Source organism: Centropristis striata, chromosome 18, assembly GCF_030273125.1.
Source record: "Centropristis striata isolate RG_2023a ecotype Rhode Island chromosome 18, C.striata_1.0, whole genome shotgun sequence".
In the NCBI taxonomy this organism is placed as follows: Eukaryota; Metazoa; Chordata; class Actinopteri; order Perciformes; family Serranidae; genus Centropristis; species Centropristis striata.
Window position 1 is genome coordinate 23811972 of NC_081534.1, and position 21855 is coordinate 23833826.

A 21855-nucleotide genomic window follows, 5' to 3' on the forward strand; every position below is an offset into this window, starting at 1 on the left:
TAAATTCACTTGTGATACCGTCACATATTGTCCACATACTGCCGCTGCTCTGTTATACTGCACTACCATCTCCTCCCACTTCATTCTGCAATGCCGGATTACAATGTGAACAGATGCCAATATTACACCGGTGCAGAATCAGTATGAACGTCCTAAGGCAAAACGCTCGTTGCGGCACGATAGTGTGACTCTCAAGCGGCAGTGTGGGCTACACGGTGGAGTAGTGGTTAGCACTATTGCCTCACAGCAAGAGGGTCGCCGATTTGACTCCGGCCTGGGCTCTTCTGTGTGGGGTTTTCATGTTCTCCCTGTGTCAGCGTGGGTTCTCCAGCTTCCTCCCACAGTCCAAAAACATGCACTTAGGTGTAATTGGTGACTCTAAATTGCCCGTGAGAATGAGAGTGTGATTGTCTGTCTCTATGTGTCAGCCCTGTGATAGCCTGGCGGCCTGTCAGCTGGGATTGGTTCAATCGCTCCACGACCCGAGTGCGGATAAGCAGTTAAGGATAATGAATTAATGAATGAAGCGACAGTCTGAAAGGGCTAATGTTTAAGGTGCAACATTTTGACTTGTGCAAGTCATGCATGATTTACTAAGATGCATATATCATGTGTACACCCAGCAGGATTTACATTTTCACTGGGCAACGATTTGGTGTTTACTTTTGCCTTTACATTGACTTTGTATGTAATCACGCCGCAATAATGAATTCACCATGAATGCAAATACGTGCATTTCGCAAAATGTTTTAGTGTTCTTTTAAAGCATGTTAAACACGACAGGGAGCCATTCTGTCTTAGTATGTGTGTGGAGATCTTTCCTTTTCTTCATTAAAAAAAAAAAAACTAAAACTAGATAACTTGTTCATTAGGACAATTGCTGCAGCTTTAGTGTTTGTAATCAGAGTAGAAATCCCCCTAAAGAAAGAACATGAGACTTCTCTTTACTTTCCATTCACAAGAAAAAAATATTCAGATATAAAGAATGATTTGATGCAATTCTCTAAATTCATAAACATATTTCCTCTCTCTGGTCTGATATCAACATAATATGTGGATCACAATGAGTCTTTAACTCAAATGTGTTCCTGCGTGAGTGAGGAGAGGAAGATTAATTTCCTTTTCCTGTCAAACAGGAAACTGTTCAATACATGAGTCGCCTGAACAAGTCTATGACTTCCTCTCTGTCAATAAACACACTCAAACACGTACAGATTCACACACTCAAACACACACACACACACACACACACACACACACACACACACACACACACAGGTTGGCAGACATCAGTCAGGCCCCGTGGTTATGAGTTTTCATCTCTCTTTCATTTTCATTCTCCAGTTTCATCATTCTCTCGCCTCTCGCTCTCTCTCACTCTCTCACCGCTTCTCTTTCTTTTCCAGCCTTATTGTTTTTCATCATCTCTCCATCACTCCTTGATTCTGTTTCTCATTCAAGCTCGCTGCTTTTCTTTCTGTCTCTTTCTCTCGCATATCAACTCTCTCTCCCTCGCTCCGTCTCTCTCCCTCAGGCTAGCTGTGTTTATATTTCAGTCGTTTATTTCTACAAATGTCAGACAGTGTTTCTGCCCTCCGTCTATTGATCCACAGAGAGAGAAAGAGACGGGGAGAGAGGCAATGAGAAAAAGGGGAAGGGGGGGGAGAGGCAGCGACAGGGAACAGAGTAGAAAGAGAGCTACAGAGAAGGAGGAATTGGAGATATAAGAGAGAGGACGAGGGCGATGAGAAAGCAGGAATAAAGTGAGAGAATGGGAAAAAAGAGTCGGATAAAAAGTGAGAAAGGTGGAGAGAGCCTCCAGTATTTTAATCACTCTTTCTCTCAGATCACTGAGCAACCACGGACTGACTCAGGCTCTCCCCTCCTTTCTCCTCCAATTCTATCCCTCGCTACACCTCTCCGCGCCTCTCTCTGCCTGCTCATAGTATAAATATCACTCCACCAACTAAAATATAGATACCAAGACAAAAAAAGAACAACACTGGACGGACAGATCGATAGATAATCAGACAGGCAGAAAAAAGCTGTGTGCACAAACACACCCGGCTAAAGTCAAGTTACCTACCTTTTTTCTTTCTGAGAACAATTTATCATATTTCAGGTGGATGTACAGTAAGTGTTTATAATCAATGCTTCACTTAATTCATTATGGTAAAACGTGATGAAATAGTGGAAATATAAAGTTTTTTAATGGAACACTAAGATAATGACTGATATTGAATACTTTTGCACTTATTGGTGGTTGTTTTCTAAAATTATTGAGTTTTATAATCCTATGAGTGTATCAAATTCCATTTTTTTTTTGAAGCTTCTATTGAGGTTTGAATGAAGCCTCAGATATCTGTTGTTGTTTTTCTAGACAATATTACCCTAAAAATACAATTATTCAAACAAAAATCTAAATTTCAATGATGTGATTCATTACATAAAGTTATTAAGTCTTAAATCAACATTATTTAATGAATATAATTCCCCAGTTTGCCTGAAAGGCAAAACGCCAAAACAACATTTACATTTACAACATTCTGTCTTTTGGACTTGGATCTAATTCTACAAGTGGTATAAAACTTATAATATTAGAGTAGCTCAATCTTTATCTGCAACTGGGCAGAAAAAACAGGATGTGCATGCATTGAAAAAAAGAAAAAAGGTTCAGGGCTCCAAACTATATGGTACAACAACCAAAAGTATGTACGTGTTTGCATCCTACCTGCGCATTTGGTCCGAGTGATGAGTGGTGGTCCAGGTTTTCCTGTCCCTCCTTCTCCAGGTCTGGTCAGCAGAACCCTGATCTCGTACTCTGTGTCCGGGTCAAGATGCCACAACTTATAGTTGGGAGAATTCACAGCGTGAGTCTCCGTCCAGCTGCCTGACGTCATACGGTACTCAACCTAGAGGAAAGAATCAAATATTACATATATACTTTTTTACTTTTATTTGTTCACACATATGCAATAAATACAAGTTAGTATATGTAAAACAAGAAAGAATGTCATATAGAGGGCACTGATATTCATTATTATTAAGAATTTATGCGCAGTGTCAATGAAAATGACAAAGTATGAATTAGATACATTCTTAGATACATTCTTCTTGACTACTGATTACTGGTCCAAACCAAGAAAAAATTCACAGCCAGTCATTTTTATACTGTTTTTGTACATGTTAGACACACAATATGTGAATTTCTGTCGCTTTCCAATCAAAAAGAGTTTTAGTCTGGTCCAGCTGCAGCCTGTAGCACCGCCTCTAGTCATCTTCTGTTGATTAGGATTCCTTCTGTATTATTTGTTCAGTTTTTTCATCTGATTAAAGTGTTTAGAATAAGCAAAAATACTGAATAAAGCAGTTTCATCTGTGTGTCTGTGTGGCAAAAACAGGACGTTCCGAAGACATTTGCTCAGCTTATTTTGCTAGTAACTTAACTTTAGACGTCTGATGACTAAAATCCTTCATCTGGTAAAAATGTAGAGTTGAAAACGACCAAGGTCAAAGAAGTGCATTGAAAAATATGGCTTAACACTGAATAAAACGTACCAATATCTTGATTAAAAATTATGTTTTTTGGGGATTAAAAATAGTTGGAAACATATTGGATAATGTAATTTAGCAACTCAACAAAATATTTCACATAGATCCAGTTGTTTTAAGCATTTTCAATGTAGAAAAGTTGCACATTATACCTTTAAATACGATGCACGTCTCTGATTGAACTTACCTCTTTCAGTATAATAGGTCCGTCTCCAAATATGGAGTTAGCATTGAGCTGAATCAGCAGATATGTAGGGCCGACGCCGAGCAGCTGGGGTGGGGCGATGGGGTGTGGAGGCTCTGAGGAGAAAAAAACAATGAACAGGATCATAAAAAGACCGTTTCAAAGGGCCTCACGAGATGAATGAAACACACTTGAACAAGGTCACAGCAGCACGGAAGAGAGAAGCGACAAAAGAAAAAACTCACTGTCATACAAAGCTTTGTTAGTATAACAGCTGATACAATATCTGTGAGCTCAAATGAACATTTTAAACAAACAACCCGTAAAGAATGGCAGCTATACTAATGACACAGATTATTAGAGGCATCTGAACAAGTGGAAAACGCTCTGACCTGCAATATTATGACAACCAGGCTGTGTGACTGTAATGCTGAACTAATTGGCTAAACATTCATGGTCATACAGGTAAGCGCTATAAAGTAAGCGCTATTTTGAGACCATTGTGTTTATTTCTCACTAACTGATGTTGTAATTCAATCCTATATTCCTATTCTTACTTTCCAACTAATAATAATACATTTATACTACATTTTATTCCTTGAGTGCTCCTCTAGATACTAAAAGACACTTCATAAAGAAGATTTACATACAGTTACACTGACATCTGACACTAGCAGCCATGTTGTTTCCCTCCTTTGCAGTGTTGTCGGAGTTATAATGAACTTAATATTAATGCAAACATGCCCTCTGCAGCTGCTTCACATCAAAAGCCTTCCACCTTCAAAACAAGAACCTGGAGGACTTATATATTATTTGGAAGCAGCTTCAGTAGTGGCCGATAATTTGAGCCCTTTTCACACATAGAATATATGAATTTTAGACTTCCTCTATCCTTTAAAGTAAATTATTTTTGTCTTTCAGACGTAGGTGTCTGTTATGTAAATGTTTCTTCCAGCTCGCAGGGACATTTATGTAAAGAGCCACAAACTGCTTGCGTTATATTTTGCATCTTGTATGTGAAGTTTAAAAAGTACGCTCATATGAAGGGAGAAGAGTTTTTCTCTCGCAGGCTGCATGAGTGACAGATTTTAGAACTTATTTTGCCATCTAAGTGAATCTTCTTAAACATTTTCTCATCAGTTACATCATTTAACGTTATTACAGAGTGATTTCTGCTGCCTTCTTCATAAAGTTCATCAGTGCACAAGCAGAGGATGATAACATACTAGGTTAACCTCTTTTCCCTCCTGAGTCATGCTGAGAAATGTATTAGAATGAAGCAATATATAAATTACCTTGAGAAAAATAAAAAAAACATTGTCTCCCTACGATGTTTTGAGCTGTTTCTTTACCTGCGGCAACTTTTATTTTAATATAACAGCATTTAATTTTGACTTGTGCCTTGTTAAAAGAGACAGGTCCGACCTCGTCAAATGCTGTTGTGGTTTCTACATAAACAAGTGACGGTGCTTATTCAAACATGAGGGTGTGAAGGAGAAGAATCAGGTGTTCAGATCACAGATGTCATTTGGTGTGCTAATCAAAGCGGCACCCTCCGAGTCTGAAAAGAGAAGCTAGTGTGGGAGGGCCTTAAATCTGCATTCTTTCTAATGGCCAGCAGGGGGTGACTCCTCTGGTTGCAAAAAGAATCCTGACAATGACCAAAATATCAGACTCAAAGCTTCAAAATGGCAGACCACAAAGCATTGGGTGCCATCACACTGGTTATGCTCACTTCTTTCAAAGAGTCTATAGCCACGTTGAAATGTGGCATTAAAGAAAATGCGAATTAGGGACTTTTCCATCAACTGGTTTAGAGCGAATTAACAAAGCTGCATAAACATACTCTGGTCAGAACATGGCAGTGCAATGTGTTGCTGTGGGCTAATCCGTCAGTGAACAGTAGAAGTAGAGATTGAGAGAAAAAACAACAACAAAAAAGAGGTTGCTAATCGGACAACTTTGGGCACCAACAAGAGAACATTGTCCAACTTATAATTGTTCTTTCATGTCAGCTCGGAAACAGCTGATCAGTCATGTGAGTTAAATGTTCACTACATCAGAACTTATTCGGAAAAAGTGTTTCCATCCCCGTTGAGCACATTAACTACAAGCAAGTGTAAACACTTTTATGCACATTTTATGCGTTTTATTGAATTTTGGTGTTTCCATCAAGCTTTTCTCATGCAGATCTTCATAGTTCACATAGAAATCTTTTAATGGAAACACAACTAATGTAGGTATTTCAATGTTAAGTCAAACTGACAAAAAGCTTACAAAATCTTTCTGTACCTGTTCTGCTACTCCTCATGAACTACTCCTTGTTTTTGATAGGTAAGTAGACTAAGCAAGGAAAACAGTAATGGATTACCTTTACTTTTACCTAATGAGATGGAAGACTGCATCTCATTAAAGGTGCCATTTAAAGATGGTATATGCATAACACAAACTATAAAAACGACTGAATGAGTAATGGCATTTTTATTTTAAACACAATCCTGTTGCACCTTCTGTACTTCTAATTCAACATACGTCTTGTAATTCACCCGTGTAAGAAGTCCCGTGAGTGAATAAATACTGTGTGTGTTTGCACGTAAAAGTGATGGATGTGTGATGGTTCAGGGCCAGTCAGTCAGATCAGAGCGAACTGTCACACAACTGTGATTGACAAGCCGAAAGCACAACACACACACACACACACACACACACACACACACACACACACACACACACACACACACACACACACACACACACACACACACACACACACACACACACACACACACACACACACACACACACACACACACACACACACACACACACACACAGACAGACAACTTTAAAACACGCTGCATCAAAGATTTATCAACTTGACACATATACACACACAAAGATCAACACATGAATTAATCACAAATACTCTCCACACACACGCACACATACACACACACACTCTGTGGTCTATCTCACATACAGTAAATCATACGGATTTTATCTCTCGCAGCCACATTCTCAAACACACCACCAGGCAATATTGCTATCAGTATGAAGATAGGGAAAATGTGATTTTTTTATTATTTTTTTTGCAATCCAGCTTCAATCACACCATATCAAAGTAAGTATTATCTAAATTATGTGTGTGTGCGTGTGTGTTACTGTGCAAGTTGTTCCTTTAATATCTATATTTTGCATTGCTGTCACCTCTTCTTCTCTTTGTGTGTGTTTGTGTGTGTGTGTGCTGTCAGAGAGGTGCAGGCTGGGAAGTGTCTTTTTAGCAACAGATGAAACACTGTAGTTTGACAGCACATGCAAACACACACAGACTAAGGCACACACAAACACACACATGCAGACAGAGTGGAATCCAGATAATGAATGTTGAAGTGACTTCAGAAAACCGACAACGTCAACAACATGTCAGCCCGCAACGCCATCAAATAAACAAAGTAAACAACTTGATGATTAACAAACAAATAGAGAAATAAAGCACAAAAAGATAAAATGTATTCAAGCATAGAAAACAGTGGGTTTGCCTGCTTGCAGCCTGACTTGAATACATGTTTGTGTGTGTCCTCAACCTATTGAATATCTAAAAGATAAATAATACACATAAAATGAAACAGTAAAGAATGTAAGTGGGTCATTATGTGACTCGAGAGAAAACAAGAGCTGGAACGGGTTCACGCTTTTGATTATCTTCTTCTTCTTTTATTTTTTCCCGTTCCATCAGTTGTCATTTGTACAGTTGACCTAAAAAAATCTAACAAATCATCAATGGTGTTGTTTTGCAATTGGGCTTGTTGTCACTATCTTTTTCATTATTAATCACGTGTGAACCTTCTCATCATTTCTCATTTTTATGGGTCAAATGTAAATGATAATAACAAAACAAATCAACATCAGGAAGGGGGGGGAGACTTCAAAATGTGTGTGTGTGTCGTTTTCTGACCTAACCCGTCTGCGTGATTAATGTGTTTTCACCATCACTTTAAAAAAGCTCAAGAGGGTTTGGTTGATTTTCTGATTTAAGATTTATGATGCAGTGAACAAACAATGAGACGGAACATGAAGAAAGACAGACGGATATTTTGTTGGTGACGAGCGCCCACTAGGCATGTTCTGGGTTGTTGTCCGTCGTCAGCAACCTTGTCAATAAAGTTTACTTTTCACAAACCGCTGCTGACATCACCAGGGAGCTCACTGGAGGACGCCTGACCTCCAGGACACGAGAGGAGTGTGTGTGGGGGTGTGAGAGTGTGTGTGCAGCCGTATCGACAGCCAACAGTGGTCGTAGGTTTTCTATAGTTCCATAATGCCTGAAGCTTCACCTGTCACTATTAATAAGAGTGAGCGTGTGTGTGTGTGTGTGTGTGTGTGTGATAGCTTGAAAAAGACAGAGGGACATTTTTAAAGTGAACCATTATAGGTTTAAGACAGTTGCATGGGTTCAAGTCAGTTGTGCATCCTCCTAAGTCTGATACGTGTGTTTGTGTTTGTGTGCATGTGTGTGTGACAATAATATTGCAGGAGCTTTTTAGGCCATGGGTTGTGTGTAATGCAAGCTGGCATGGTGTGTGTGTGTGTGTGTGTGTGTGTGTGTGTGTTTGTGAGTGTGTGTTTGTGTGTGAGTGTGATACGAGCTGGCGTGATGATGCGCTCTGTCACTGTAGGAACCAGAGGGCAAGGCTTTATTAGAGTTCGGCTCTGACCAAACCACTAGTGACACACACATATACACATACACAAACACACACACACACACACACACACACACACACACACACACACACACACACAGTCTCTCATACTTCTTGTCTCTCACACACTAGCGGTCGACTGATTTGGGTTTTCATCGCCAATAGAAATATCTAATGCTGATATCATGTTGTTGTTTTGATTTCTTCTGCATTTGACAAAAACTAAACAATAACAAATTAGACACAAAATTGCTTAAATGAAGATAAATTTAAAACTGTTATGCATTGTCAGTGCGCTTATGGTCCACTGGTAATCAAAAAACTAAACTTTGTGAGGAAAGAAATTACTCAAGAATAAAAATTAATCAAGTTTTTGTGCACTAAACAACCACTTATCTGCAGATAGCAGCCTTGTTTCTGAGAGAACAAAAATTAGAAAACTTGCATTAATAAAAAAAAAATTATAATGACCTTTCCTGGTGTTGGCTCCATGAAATACTATAATAAGAAAATAATCAGCCTCGAAAACTCAGGCATCGGCTTATGCCAATTCAAAGTAAAATGACATCAATTGGCCGGCTTTTGATCATATTTCCTAATTTGAATCAACATTTTAAACGTTTTTTAATTTATTCACTTATATTTATGCAGAGTTCTTGCATGACTGCTTATGTTGTGACAATATTTAAAATTTGTCATTTAAAATAAGGAATTTGTTGAAATACATGTTCATACTGTATATTTAGACTGAAAAAAGATTGTGAACACAACCACCCCTCCTCCCTCACTAATGAATTCTGGATCTCGTGCCTCTTCATCCACCACGGTTTGCTTTAGGTTGACTGGTTATGAGTCGTGCACACCAACATGTGTTATAGGAAACATTGGAGAGATTCAGCTATACAGGTTTGAGCCTCCAGACTTCGACGAGGAACCAACTGGGCACCAAAATCAACGGACGTATCAGAATGTTAAGTGCAGTTAGCATCTTGTTAGCCCATAACTGGCAGTGTTCGTGTAACATACGGTGAAAAACTTGTCTAGCCTGCCTGCCGTGCATTCAATCTGAAATTGTGCAAAGTCAAAGACATCTCTGTTCAGAAGGAGGAATGTAAAAACACTTCTCCAATGACAATCTCTGCACAGACACAAGTCACTACAGTCAAGGTTAGACATTTTAGAGGACATAAAAGCAAGAAAAACACATTTTTGAGTAAAGGGGATGTTTAATTAATTCACTATTCAAGCAACAACAACTATTTCGATAATCTATTCATGCAAAAAAGGCCAGAAATTCACTGCTTCCAGCCTTTCACGTGTTATTTTATGTCAACTTCCTATGAACTGAATGTCGAATGTGAGTCATTGGAAGATGTCACCTTGTGCTCTGAGCACATTCTTCTGCCATTTTATTGGAAACATAATCAGCAGTTTAATTAATAAAGACAAGTTCACATTTCTGAGCGTGAAACATCCAGGTGCAAGTATAAAATATAAATATAATAGTGGGAATCCCATGTCGCCTCTCATGCTCCCATGATGCACCTCTGCCTCTACAAAATGTGCTTCTTTTCTCTGATCTTGACAGCTTCAGCACACACACAGGGAGACGATAATGGCACATCTCTGTCATCTACATGTTATAAATATCAATAGACTAGGCCTGTGCGTACCTGCACTAAGGCAATCTCACATCACCCAGCAGACCACTTTCCAGGCTTTGAAAATGAAACCTGTGTTACTGTCCTCCTGCCAAACATTTTTAATATATACAAGTCATATTTTGGCACTTTCCTGTGATTCTTTCTTCCATTTTCCTGTTCATCAGACTCGTAGCAAATACACGATTCCTCCAGTAATCATCTTTTTCCGCCCTCTCTCCGTTCAATCTCACGATAAATAAATATTAAAGTGAAACATTCAAAGCAAGAATATTAATAATGCAGCTTAATTCTGTCCATATTCATGGTCGTCAATGTCCTGCAGGAACCTCAAATCTCCAACACGCATACTTTTCAAGAAGTGAAATAAACATATCCCCTGTTCCTTTGATTTTTCTCTGGCTCTCATCTCCCATCTGATATTTCTAATAAATAAACATGAGGCTCCTCTCCTTCCTTCCACATTCATACATGCAGTCCTCATTCTTTTTATTGTGATATCTTTCTAACAACCACACTCGGGATCAATATTCATAATCGCCAATATCCCTCTAAGCTCCAAAAGAAATCTTTTCCGCAGATTGAGAAAGCAGCTGGTTCCTGAGTTGCTGCCTTGCTACGAAACATACGTCGCTCAACGCGTCTTATTGAACCTGAATCTATTTTCATACATGTAGATTGGGCCTCCTATTCAAGCCTCCTGCTGAGCGGATCCATCTCCGCTCTCCTCTTCGCCTTCAAAAAAAGATGTTCATGATAAATAAACATCAGCCACTTACGTATTCTTACTAAATCAGCAGGGTCCTGCAGAAAAAAACGTGTGTCTGCAAAACCGGCATATTTTTTTGACCAATGAGTAACATTCCCAGTGGGGTTTGTAACCCTAACCTCTGCAGTGTTAGTGTCTTGCTCAAGTGACACCCAGAGCTGATCCACTAAACTGGACAGTGTAAGAGCTCCATTATCTGGGCCACACCAGCTGAAATTCATATTCATGGTGCTCGCTTCTGCTTTGATTTCTCATTTCTTTCTCCTCCGCCATCTCTTATGCAGAATAATAAACATAACTCTGCTCAGCTGTTTACATATTCAGACATATTCCTGATTCTGATATGGATATTCCTGAGATAATGAGCAGACTATTTACATTTAACTTTCTTCACCATCTCCTCTTCTCTCTTTGCTCCCCTTCCTCTATCTCCCATTTCTCCCCCTCCCACCCTCTCCTTTTCTGTCACTCCCTTATCATTCTTTCTGAATCTCTTGCGCCTTCACCCTCTCTCTGCCCTCCTCCCCTGCCTCTCTCTGGGAGATGAATTGAATATGTAAGCTATTGGATGTGAATGAATAAAGCATCCCGTCTCAAACACACATTGGTGACACCTTATTAACCACATGTCAGCTGCACATGACAGCCGGAGCACACACACACAGTTTTTCATTCACACATGCGCATAGACACGAATGCAGCTGCTGCACACCCACACGGGCACACACACACACACACACACACACGCACATGAACATGAACACGCGCACACACACACGAGTATTTTCACGCACACAAACACAAGACTAGAATACACACATCTACATACACTTGCACACAAACTCCTCATTAGTGTATATTGTGTTAGTGACTTACATTTTATCAGTCAGACACAGTGAATGCACATTTGATTGGAAAAGATATTTGACATTCTCAAAGTTAAACAGAATACAAAAGTTGCCCACAACACAAAATATTGTATATATAAGTGGGTCAACTTTGGTCAACAACAGGTTCATGGAAAGGTTAAAATCAACTTTTTAACATTATCCTAAACCAATCTGTCTCCGATTACTTAATCTTGGGCTTTCAAAATGGATTTTTTAAAAATTATTATTATTATTTTTATTATTAAACCACTGCCCATAAAGTTTGAATAATTTTGTTTTCAGACACAATCATTTCATTTTCATTGTTATCTGTTTGGAAGAGACTGATAATAATAATAAAGTTTCGAGAAGTTATACACTTTTTCTGTCAAGAATAAATCACATTGTCACAATCAATTCATGGAAAGAGAAAAAAAAAGTACTTTATTCTAACTTTATGGGCGACCATGTTTTTTTTTTTTGACGTTTCAAAGTGAAAACAAAATAATCGAAAAATTGTAGAATTAATCAAACAAACAGTGTGTTTGTTTGCACTAACGTAAGCTGCAAATGTTAGACTGTCTGCCTACGAGCTTACTACATATCTTAGTAACTTGGTGTTTACCATCATCATCATGCGTGGCTCCAAAATTGAGTCAATCCTTATTGATGCCCATGTTAAAATGTCAAACTTCACAGCGGAAATCAACATTATGACAACTGTACTAGTGGTGCATTTTTACATACATCATCCTTTTAATATAAGGCTTAAAGTTATGCATAATGAAGGGCATGGCTGCTTAAAGTGACAGGCGGCTGCCCCCATGTGCCACTTTGAGCTTCCTTCCAGCTCTTCAGAAACCTATGAGCGACGTCCATGAATTAAACAGACTATGGCAAGTATGGAACACCAGACCAATGCTGACCTGCAATTGCAGTATGAATGTCAACGTGACTGGCGGAAAGTATGTCATCTTAACGGCTTTTTCTCTTGTAATGGTAATGTTTAAATATACAAACAAGAAAGCATAAACCCAACCTGTGTCTTGGTTGTCCTAATATCAGCTGAGAAGCCAAACAGTTTAATGTTGAATAAAATTGGACTCTTTCTTATCATAGTTATAACACTAGCATTACTTAGCTCAACACTGTAATACATGCATAATGTTTCTTTATTTGTACGTCTTCTACATGGATCATCAACTGGTGAGGATGACGTAACTTTAGCCTTAATATCTTTAGCATGCTATCATGTATGTAGCCAAGTGCAAATTTATGTTTCGCAGTCATACATTTTAAAACAAGTCAGCCTGAAACAATAAAAAAGTCAGCTGGAGACTGTGTTTTAGCATATTTTGGGTTTTTAACAGCTAGAAATGCAAAGCTTGCTGTTTTGTACCTCAGTCTGACAACAAGGGCCCATCGTTTGAAAAAATTACCAAAAATGTTGAGAGCACAGTAACTAAAGGGGGTGGGGCTTAACGAAAAGTCAGTGGAAAGCACCTTTGTTACCTTCCACTAAAGCTGAAGTATCAAAAATTTGATCAGAGAAAACACAAGAGAACACAAGAATTATAGAGATAACATAAAACAGGACCAGGCAAAACAATCAAATAACCTTGGAAACATTTTTTTAAATCCTCACCTCTGACGATAAGACCGGCAAAGTTGGACACCCCGGAGCCGCGCTCTGATTGGGTGACGCAGCGGTACAGATCCTGATCCTGATTGGTGACTTCTTTGAGATGGAAGGAGGCGGCGAATCGTCTGTGGTTGATGTTTTTGGTCAGAGCCACGGGAATATCTTCTCCGTTTCTCCTCTAAATCGCAGACAAACACACAGAGGCAGACATCAGGTGCTGCTGCAGAGGCTGGTACAGAGTTAACTGCCTTGCTCAAGGTCACACGGCAGCACTGGACCACACACACCCAGACACACACACATGCATACTCACACCTCCCCACTGCCTCCCCGACAGCAGGTTTGAAGGTCATGACTACAATAGAGCCATAATGAAATCAGCAGCTATTAAACTCTTAATCATGTTAGCTGCTAGGATGTATGGCCTGGGGTCGCTCTGTGTGTGTGTGTGTGTGTGTGTGTGAGGATGACACTCTTTTTATTATTGGATGTACTGGTCCTCAGGGCGGCACAATGAATACAATGTTTCATTTCTTTTGGCTTTTATCCATTTCTACACTCATTTTGAGGGCATGCAACTATATCTATGTGGATTTTGTATTTATTTATTTTTTATGCAAAACATAACTGCTCTCATATTAAAGGGTCCGTCCCAAATGATCAAATACATATTTTCTCACTTGCCTCTAGTGGCATTTAGCCATGTAGATTTTTGGTTTTATTTGCCCAGTGTTTTTGAGATAGCCGTCTTTATGAACATTTCAGTCTGTGGTGGTCACAATATTGTAACTTTACTGTCAATGGAAATGGACATAAATAACACAACAAAAACAACCTCCACCAACCACTATTGGACCCACTACCCTCTACGAGTCTTGGGGTTGATTCTAAATGGGAAGTTTAGTAATGGAACGATCACCTCTGACTAGTCCAGGGATGGATGGTATCTACACTCCACTAATGATTTTACATCCGGGGTGGAATCTGCTTTCCTGCGACTAACCTCAAATCTGCCCTATGGTCCTCCCTGCCCTACAGTCTGCCTAAGAAACTCAGTAGAGGTTTGTTTGTGATGGGAATGTGATCCGACCTATGATCTGACCCATCTACCAGGTGTGCTTTACATTGCTGCTACTATCATAGCAATCTTTTTTAACAGTTATATGCTTTGGGCTAAAAACAGTTAAGGGCCTCCTTCATTTACCTCTTTTATTTACTTTCAGAGCGACATTCCCATATAATTTGTAGTAATGCATTTTGGTTGGCTTGAATTTTTCTCTATGTGGAAAGAAACTAAACCAAACACAACAGATCGGACCAGAGCAGACAAACTATATTTGTGAAAACGCCCTAAAACATAGTTTGTATTTATATACGTGTGTCTCGGTATCTAAACTGATTTTACCTCCAGGGTGAACTCTGCTGTCCTGCTCCTTGCTGCCATACTCAAGGCTGCCCTATGGTCCCACCCTGCCCCCTAAAGCCCCGAACAAACTCAGGAGAGTTTGTTTGTGATGGGAACACGATCCGACCTTCGATCCGACCCAACTACCAGGTGTGCTTTACATTCTCTGATGCAGCACAAAACTGTAGCAGCTAGCCAGAGAATTATAGCAATGTTTTTTATCACAGAAATATCAACTAGTCCAAAAAAACTGGACAGGACTTTCTTTCTTTACCTCTGTTATTTACTTTGGAGTGACATTCTCATGTGAATTATGGTGATGCATTTTGTTTGAAGAGAAACCAAACTCTGCAAGTTTACAAAATGAGCAAACAAACTACAGGTGTAAAAACTCCCTAAAGCATAGTTTGTAATTAAATGTGTGTGCATAGCCGTACCTGCAGCCAGAGCTTGTTGTTGGATGTGTCTCGTCCTGTAGCGATACACTGAAACGTGGCGTTCTGTCCCGCGTTCACCTCCACGTCCCCGAGACGAAGGAAATGAGGAGATTTATCTGCAGGGGAAATGAGGTCAAACAAATTAGACTTCACACCAAGGTTATATGTATTTAAAAAAAACATTTTTGGTTTCATCTTATGTGTCTGTTAAAAGTGGAAATGAGGTGACACAGCCGGAGGGAGTTACGGATACAAACAGGTCAGGTTATCACAAACACACTGTATACATTTCAGGACGTTTTCCAACCCTCAGGAATATGTTCATTATTACTGCGATTAGATTTTACTGGAGTCAGATGAAGCACGTTGCTGCATTGCCACTGGGAGGTAACATCAATGTCACATCCAGTATATATAACTCGCATAGCTTCCAATTCTTAACGACCACGCTACGATATGAAATAAGCCTTTTAGACCCTGAAGACGCAGTTCAGCTATGATATTCTTATTCTGGGGAGGTGATTGCAATCATAGATAGCAGCTACTATGGTGAAAGAAAACACACACACACACACACACACACACACACACACTAGCTTGCATGCATTCATGCACACACACACAAACCTGTGTGTCCAGAAATGCAGCTGTGAGAATGAATGCTTCCACTGTGAAGTACTAATTCCTTTTCAAATACTTGCTCCTTCCCATTAGGAGTCCTGCTCCTCTGCCTTTTAAAAGACCGGGGCTCGTCTCTTTTATATTTTCTCACATTTCATGACAAAATTAATGTCCAGGAATTTCTGTCAGACACATATCGGTGACGTCTGACAGGGACGGGAACAACAGGGATACCGGGACCTCACAAACTGCACGAGAGGACGGTGCTAAGACAGTTTATCTTTATGACTTTTAATCAATAGAATCTATTAAGAAACAAAATTGTCCCCAGAGATTTTCAGTGCTGCTACAAGACAGATGACCAAAAAGGAGTTGTAATTGTTTCCTTTATCCAACAGAGTCAGAGACCCTCCAGGAGCCGGCCTACGGCTCAAGATTAACAGACCCTTCAGTTAACAGTAACAGTTTGTCGCCACAACTCTTTTCTGGCCCTCTGGAAGTAAGGAAACACTCAAGCGAAGGAGAGAAGACGACTCGAGACGTAGCGAGAATTTAAAATGGATCGCAGCCCTCATCTCTTTCCTTTCAGCATGAGACAAGACAGCTACTGTTCACTCTGTGTGTGTGTGTGTGTGTGTGTGTGTGTGTGTGTGTGTGTGTGCATGTGGGTTAAAGAGAGAAAGTGCTGACTGGTCAGAATCTTCTCTCTCTATGATTGCCCTAATACTGTCTCATTTCCCGCTTCACTCTCTCCTATCCCCCTCTTTTTCTCTCTGTTTCTCTCCTCTCCCTCTTTTTTATTTCCCTCATTTTTCTCTACGACCTGTCTTTCTCCCTCTCGCTGCATCCCCTCCTCTCCTGTGTCACCTTCCCACTTATCTACCTATTCAAGTGCAACAGAAACCATCCCAGGTACAGTCTAATTAGTGGCCAAAGCTATCAGCGTCTATTCAGCGAACTACGACTAATTGCTGGCATGCTAATGACTCACCGCATGGGTAGCTGAGCACCTGAATGTCGTCAATGGCGATGAAGCCGGCTTTGCTGTCCGAAACCTCTGCTTCAAATATGACCTGAGAAGAGAAAGAGAGAGAGAGAGAATTAGTTATTAATGTTTTCATTACTAACGTCATTATGTGCAGGATGATTGAGATCAAGAGTTTCTTTTCTAGACAGATCTGTGAGCAAGAATAAACATATTCAGTATAAACACACACACGGATACGGACATGCACACGCACACACACACGCACACGCACACACACACACACACACACACACACACACACACACACAAATTTCCGCTGACTGTTCATGCAAAGTGTATTTTTGAAAATAAGGCTTATTAACCCTCTGAACCTCAAGCCATTTTGGGTGTTTTATTCTTTTTCATGTTATATTTTACCCACTGTGGCTTGCTCCTCTATGGAAACAGCACAATCATTGCAAGAGGCAGCAAGAAAAATATATACATTTTTGCAATATAACACAGCTATAATGCCATAAATCACTAAAAATGAAGAAAAAATGCAAGTTAAATTTCTTTGATTATTTATTTTACAAAAAATGGAATACGCGTCTGTATAAACAACATTTTCTCAGATGTCAAGTATTACCAATATCTGAAAAACATATGTGCCCTCCATTTACCAGACATATTCAATTATTTATATTTTTATAACCTCACTCACAAACTAATCACATTTACTTCTCCTCTCTGATCTGTATGAAAACCCTGCAGTTCAGTCAAAGTTTGCTGATTATTTGTCAAATAACTGTTGGTCCAAGCTGAGTCATTCATGTCTTCTCAGTTGCGGCAAAGAATGCAGAATTAAATGTTTTCTACACAATCGGGATGGTGCAAATACTTACTTTTGGCAAGTTTCTAAATGAAACAAGAATAAAGTGATTTGGACGAAATATTGCTCTTGTATAAGCTTAGATTTGGATAGTTTTCCTGCTGATAGTGTTAATTACACATAATTAATTTAAGGACTGTTGGTAAAATAGAACATTGAACAATATTTTCTGTTCATACACTTGCTGGATATCATAAATGGTATAATTATGGCATTTTAAAATAAAAGTAGATCAGCCTTTCCAACCCGAATTGTGGAGTTCAGAGGGTTAAATAAAAACACATAAACATAAAAAAAATCAAGTTATTTCTAAACCTCTATCAGCCTGCAAGTAGAACAGCTTCCAGCACATACAAAATGTTCAAAAACAAAAATACAGCAAAAGCACTAAAAAAGGTCATTCCTAGGAGAAAACTGAAACTTACATAACTAACAAATGCTTCCTTCAGAAGCCAACTCATCATCCCTCTCTAGTATCGTTACTAAATCGGAAGCTTTTGCCTCTGAAGTCTTAGATGCATTGTGGGGCCCACTAAAGCTTACACAGTTAGACTATTGCCATTTAAATTTGCAGTCAAAGTGATGGATCCAATCTAAGTTGTCACAGGATAGATGGAAAGTCAGTGAGAGCCGCCGGTGATGTGCACTAAACTGGATAAATACAAAGCTGCCATCCTGACTGCTGCTGGATTTATACATTCAGGCCAACGAGCACAGGAAGGATAAATGAGATACTTCCTGTTGGATCATAGTAATCTCCTTCGGTACACAGAAAATGGCTGAAAATGATAATAAGTAATGAAACCAAATGCGGCAAGGTAGAAGATGACGGGTTGGGGCCTAGCTATTTCTTTCCTCTATATTTTAACTATAAAAGGAATAGTGAGTCATATGAGTAGAAAAACGCGAGAGGAAAGCAGCTAAAGTGGAGTTAGATGATGAAATTATGGGCCTAAATTGTGATTTTATACTGTTTTGTGGTTGTGGTTAATGCCAACTTCAAGAAGTGTTAATACTGAATTCAACAGGTGCTTCAATGTACCACCATGTCATTTTCTTCCCTCCTCGTCCATACGTTTACCCTCAAACGCCCTCCTCTCTTTATTCCTCCCATCATAATCCCTCCTTCGAACCATTCCTCTCCCCTAACTCCTCTCTTGCCGTCTCTGTTTTCTAACAGTGTTTACTCAGAGAGGTGCCCTGTAATGAACAGAGGAGAGGAGGGAGGAGAGGAGGTGGCTATCAGAGGGAGGAAGAGAGCGAGGGGGTGAGCAGTTGTTGTCATTCATCACCTGTAAAAGGAAATCTGCCGTGAACTGTTTACCCATAGCTTATCATCCCCTGCTTGTCACACTCTCCCTCTCTCTGTCTCCCTCCCCTACCAATCTATCTTGTCGCTCTCTCCTATCATCTTTCACTCATAGCTCACTGCGGAGCACAGCAGAAAGACATCAGTTGACTTTTAATACCTTCATCTCTTGTCTGTCTGTCTGAAGCCCGGCTCGCCCGTCTGCCTGCCTGCCTGCCTGCACTGCTGATCATTCACTCGTTATGATTTTGTTTTTTAGGAGCCGTAACATAACCTCAAGACTTCTCCCCCTTTGTGTGCGCATGTACGTGTGCAAATGTATAAATTAAATGTTTCTGGAAAGTTTTTTTAAAGAAAGTATTACCACTTCATTATTTAAAACCAGAGTTTGTTTTAAAAGTCAAATCTTACTTCCAACCCCAATCCCATGATATGTCGAATCAAGTTTTTAGGGTTTTTTTTTTGAGGGCTTGAGTCCAAGTCACAGACACGGTAGAGGGGGAAACTGACCTTTGCTGTTGAATTAGAAACTTCATTAAAGCCAGCAAAGACCCAGTACCAGGGGGTTAACATCAATGCTCAAACTCCCCACCTCATCAGCAAAGTAAAGCAGCGGAAATACACCGAAACTGACAGTGATTTTCTTTTCGTTTTTTTCCCTTTTTTAGTTGGATAAACTATCTTTTGCTGCCGCACCCGATCAAAGCAGTACGTTGCTTTGCTTTCATGCATACACTCCAGCCAGCTACTGCTTCAAAAACTTGGAATTATACCTTGAACCAACCTCAGATTTTAATTTGTACTTGCAACAATGAGTCGATTAATTGATTGGTCCATTGACAGAACACTATTTGGCAAATATTTTGATGATCATTTAATTTTTCCCCAAAAATGTGTAGGTTTCAGCTTCTCAAATGTGAATATTTCATGTTTATCTTTGTCTTATAGTAAATGTAACATATCGGGTATTGGACTGTTGTTTGAAGATGCTATTTTGGATTATGGGAAACTAGCTTGGAAGGCTTTTTTGATTACTTTTTTACTTTTTTTTTTTTAAAGTTCACAGACAACATTTTGAGTCGTTAAAGAAAATCCTTATTAGTTGCAACACTTCACTTGATTTTCTCATTAGTTTCAGGATTTTCTGGCTCTGGAATTGTTTTGTTTCCACCACTATTAGAGATCAAACTTATCTTTTGCAAGTTTTAACATTCATTGCTTTAAGCTTTGGGTCATTTAAGTTAAGCTTTCTCACGTTCATATAAAAATGCTGATTAGTTTAATTACACTATGTTGTCAGAAAGCAGTTTGCCCCAAACCCAGACGACTCAAACCATAACATGAAGTAGAAAAACATCCCTTGCCTGCAGGTTAAAGCATTTTTGATTCTGCGCCCATACAGGCATACATCAAAATGATATATGCCATTAGTTGATAAGAGGATGTTCGCTATCGTCCCACCCTGCTCTGGAGTGATGATATGTCAGTCCGCAGCCTTCAGCATATCAGAGTTGCTTTGCCCATGTGATAACTTGTAAATCCGAGCTATCAGTAATCCTTCCTCACACTGATGAGACCAGTCAGGCAGTCAGTGCTCGACACCCGCATGATCGAAATACTATCTCCTCAGAGGTGACCACCATCGGACCCACGAATCACTGAATGCAAAGGCTCATAATTAAATTCTAAAAGGAAGGAAAATGAGCAATGACTTGCATCCAGGCTGCAGTGACCCTCTGCATTGTGGAGAGAATTTAAAATGCACTTTGTAAAATACACGATCATTAGCAGGGTAATAGACTTGAGACAAAAGCTGCCTCAGATGATAAGAGAGTTGCTCTTAAATCACTGCGTGGTACGACACAGAGCATAAAGACTAGAGGTGGGCAATATGGCCAAAATGTTATAAAATAGTAATGGTACATATCACAAAGCCACATGACTCCTTTGACCAAAAACAGTCATTTTGAAAGTAGAAAAATAGTGATGCACATTCAAGCTTCTTATGCAATGGCCTTCATGATCAACTAAAGACTTCCAGTGACCAGCACCTCATCACAACTCTTGGTGTGTGCTACTTTTCTACTTGAAAAACATTATTTTTTTATTTTATCTTGCAGAAAATGTAAGTTGCTGGAGTTGATACTCTATGCAAGACCTAAATAAATGGCATAGATATTTATTTCATGTCTAAAAAATGGATGTTGAGCAATAAAATCCACCTTCGAAGTTGAAGCTGTACCATCTACTATCAGTACATGTACATGTGTGTTACGGCACTACATTTCTTGAGGTGCTGGGTTTATTTTATTTACAAACAGGCGAAAGAAAGACAGGTACTTATTTATCTTTAAGGCCATTTCCAGAGAAGTACCTCCCTCCTAAGACTATTTGATTGGAATTACGGACACTACTTGGCACGATCAAACAATTGGTTTACTCTCACAGTTACCCATGTGCTGACTGAACTTGGGAAGTCAGCCTTTTGTTTTAATGCACCACAACCTGGAATGATCTTGAACTCACACTGAGGATCAATACTTTCATAACATTTTGTCAATTTCATAGCTTGATTGCAGACTTGCCTGCAACTGCTTTTAGCTTTGGTCATTTTAATAGCATTTTTACTTATTTATTACTATTTATTTACTTATCTTGTCTGTTATCTGTATTTTGAATTTGCAATTCTGTACTGCTGGTAAATGTACTCGTTGTCACTGTAAATGAGGGAAACCTCAGTGCCTTACGAGTTTGAATAAGGTGTTGAATATGTGTTATTGCGTGACTTCGGTAAATCTGAACTAACTCTTTAAAACACCAAACTGGGGGCGTACCGATCCCAGT

The 21855-nt window shown here is 39.4% G+C and overlaps 1 protein-coding gene across 19 annotated transcripts in view; it reads right to left on the bottom strand.

Moving 5' to 3' along the window:
- The window catches only part of ptprk (protein tyrosine phosphatase receptor type K), a 135799-nt gene that overhangs the window by 46473 nt on the left and 67471 nt on the right, over positions 1 to 21855 (bottom strand). For all 19 annotated transcript variants that reach the window (XM_059357124.1, XM_059357123.1, XM_059357113.1 and 16 more), the window contains exons 7-11: positions 16835 to 16916; positions 15223 to 15338; positions 13384 to 13558; positions 3740 to 3852; positions 2732 to 2912 (exon numbers count right to left, since the gene is read on the bottom strand). In XM_059357124.1, coding sequence (XP_059213107.1) covers positions 2732 to 2912; positions 3740 to 3852; positions 13384 to 13558; positions 15223 to 15338; positions 16835 to 16916 — 667 coding nt within the window. The remainder of the gene's footprint in view (positions 1 to 2731; positions 2913 to 3739; positions 3853 to 13383; positions 13559 to 15222; positions 15339 to 16834; positions 16917 to 21855) is intronic.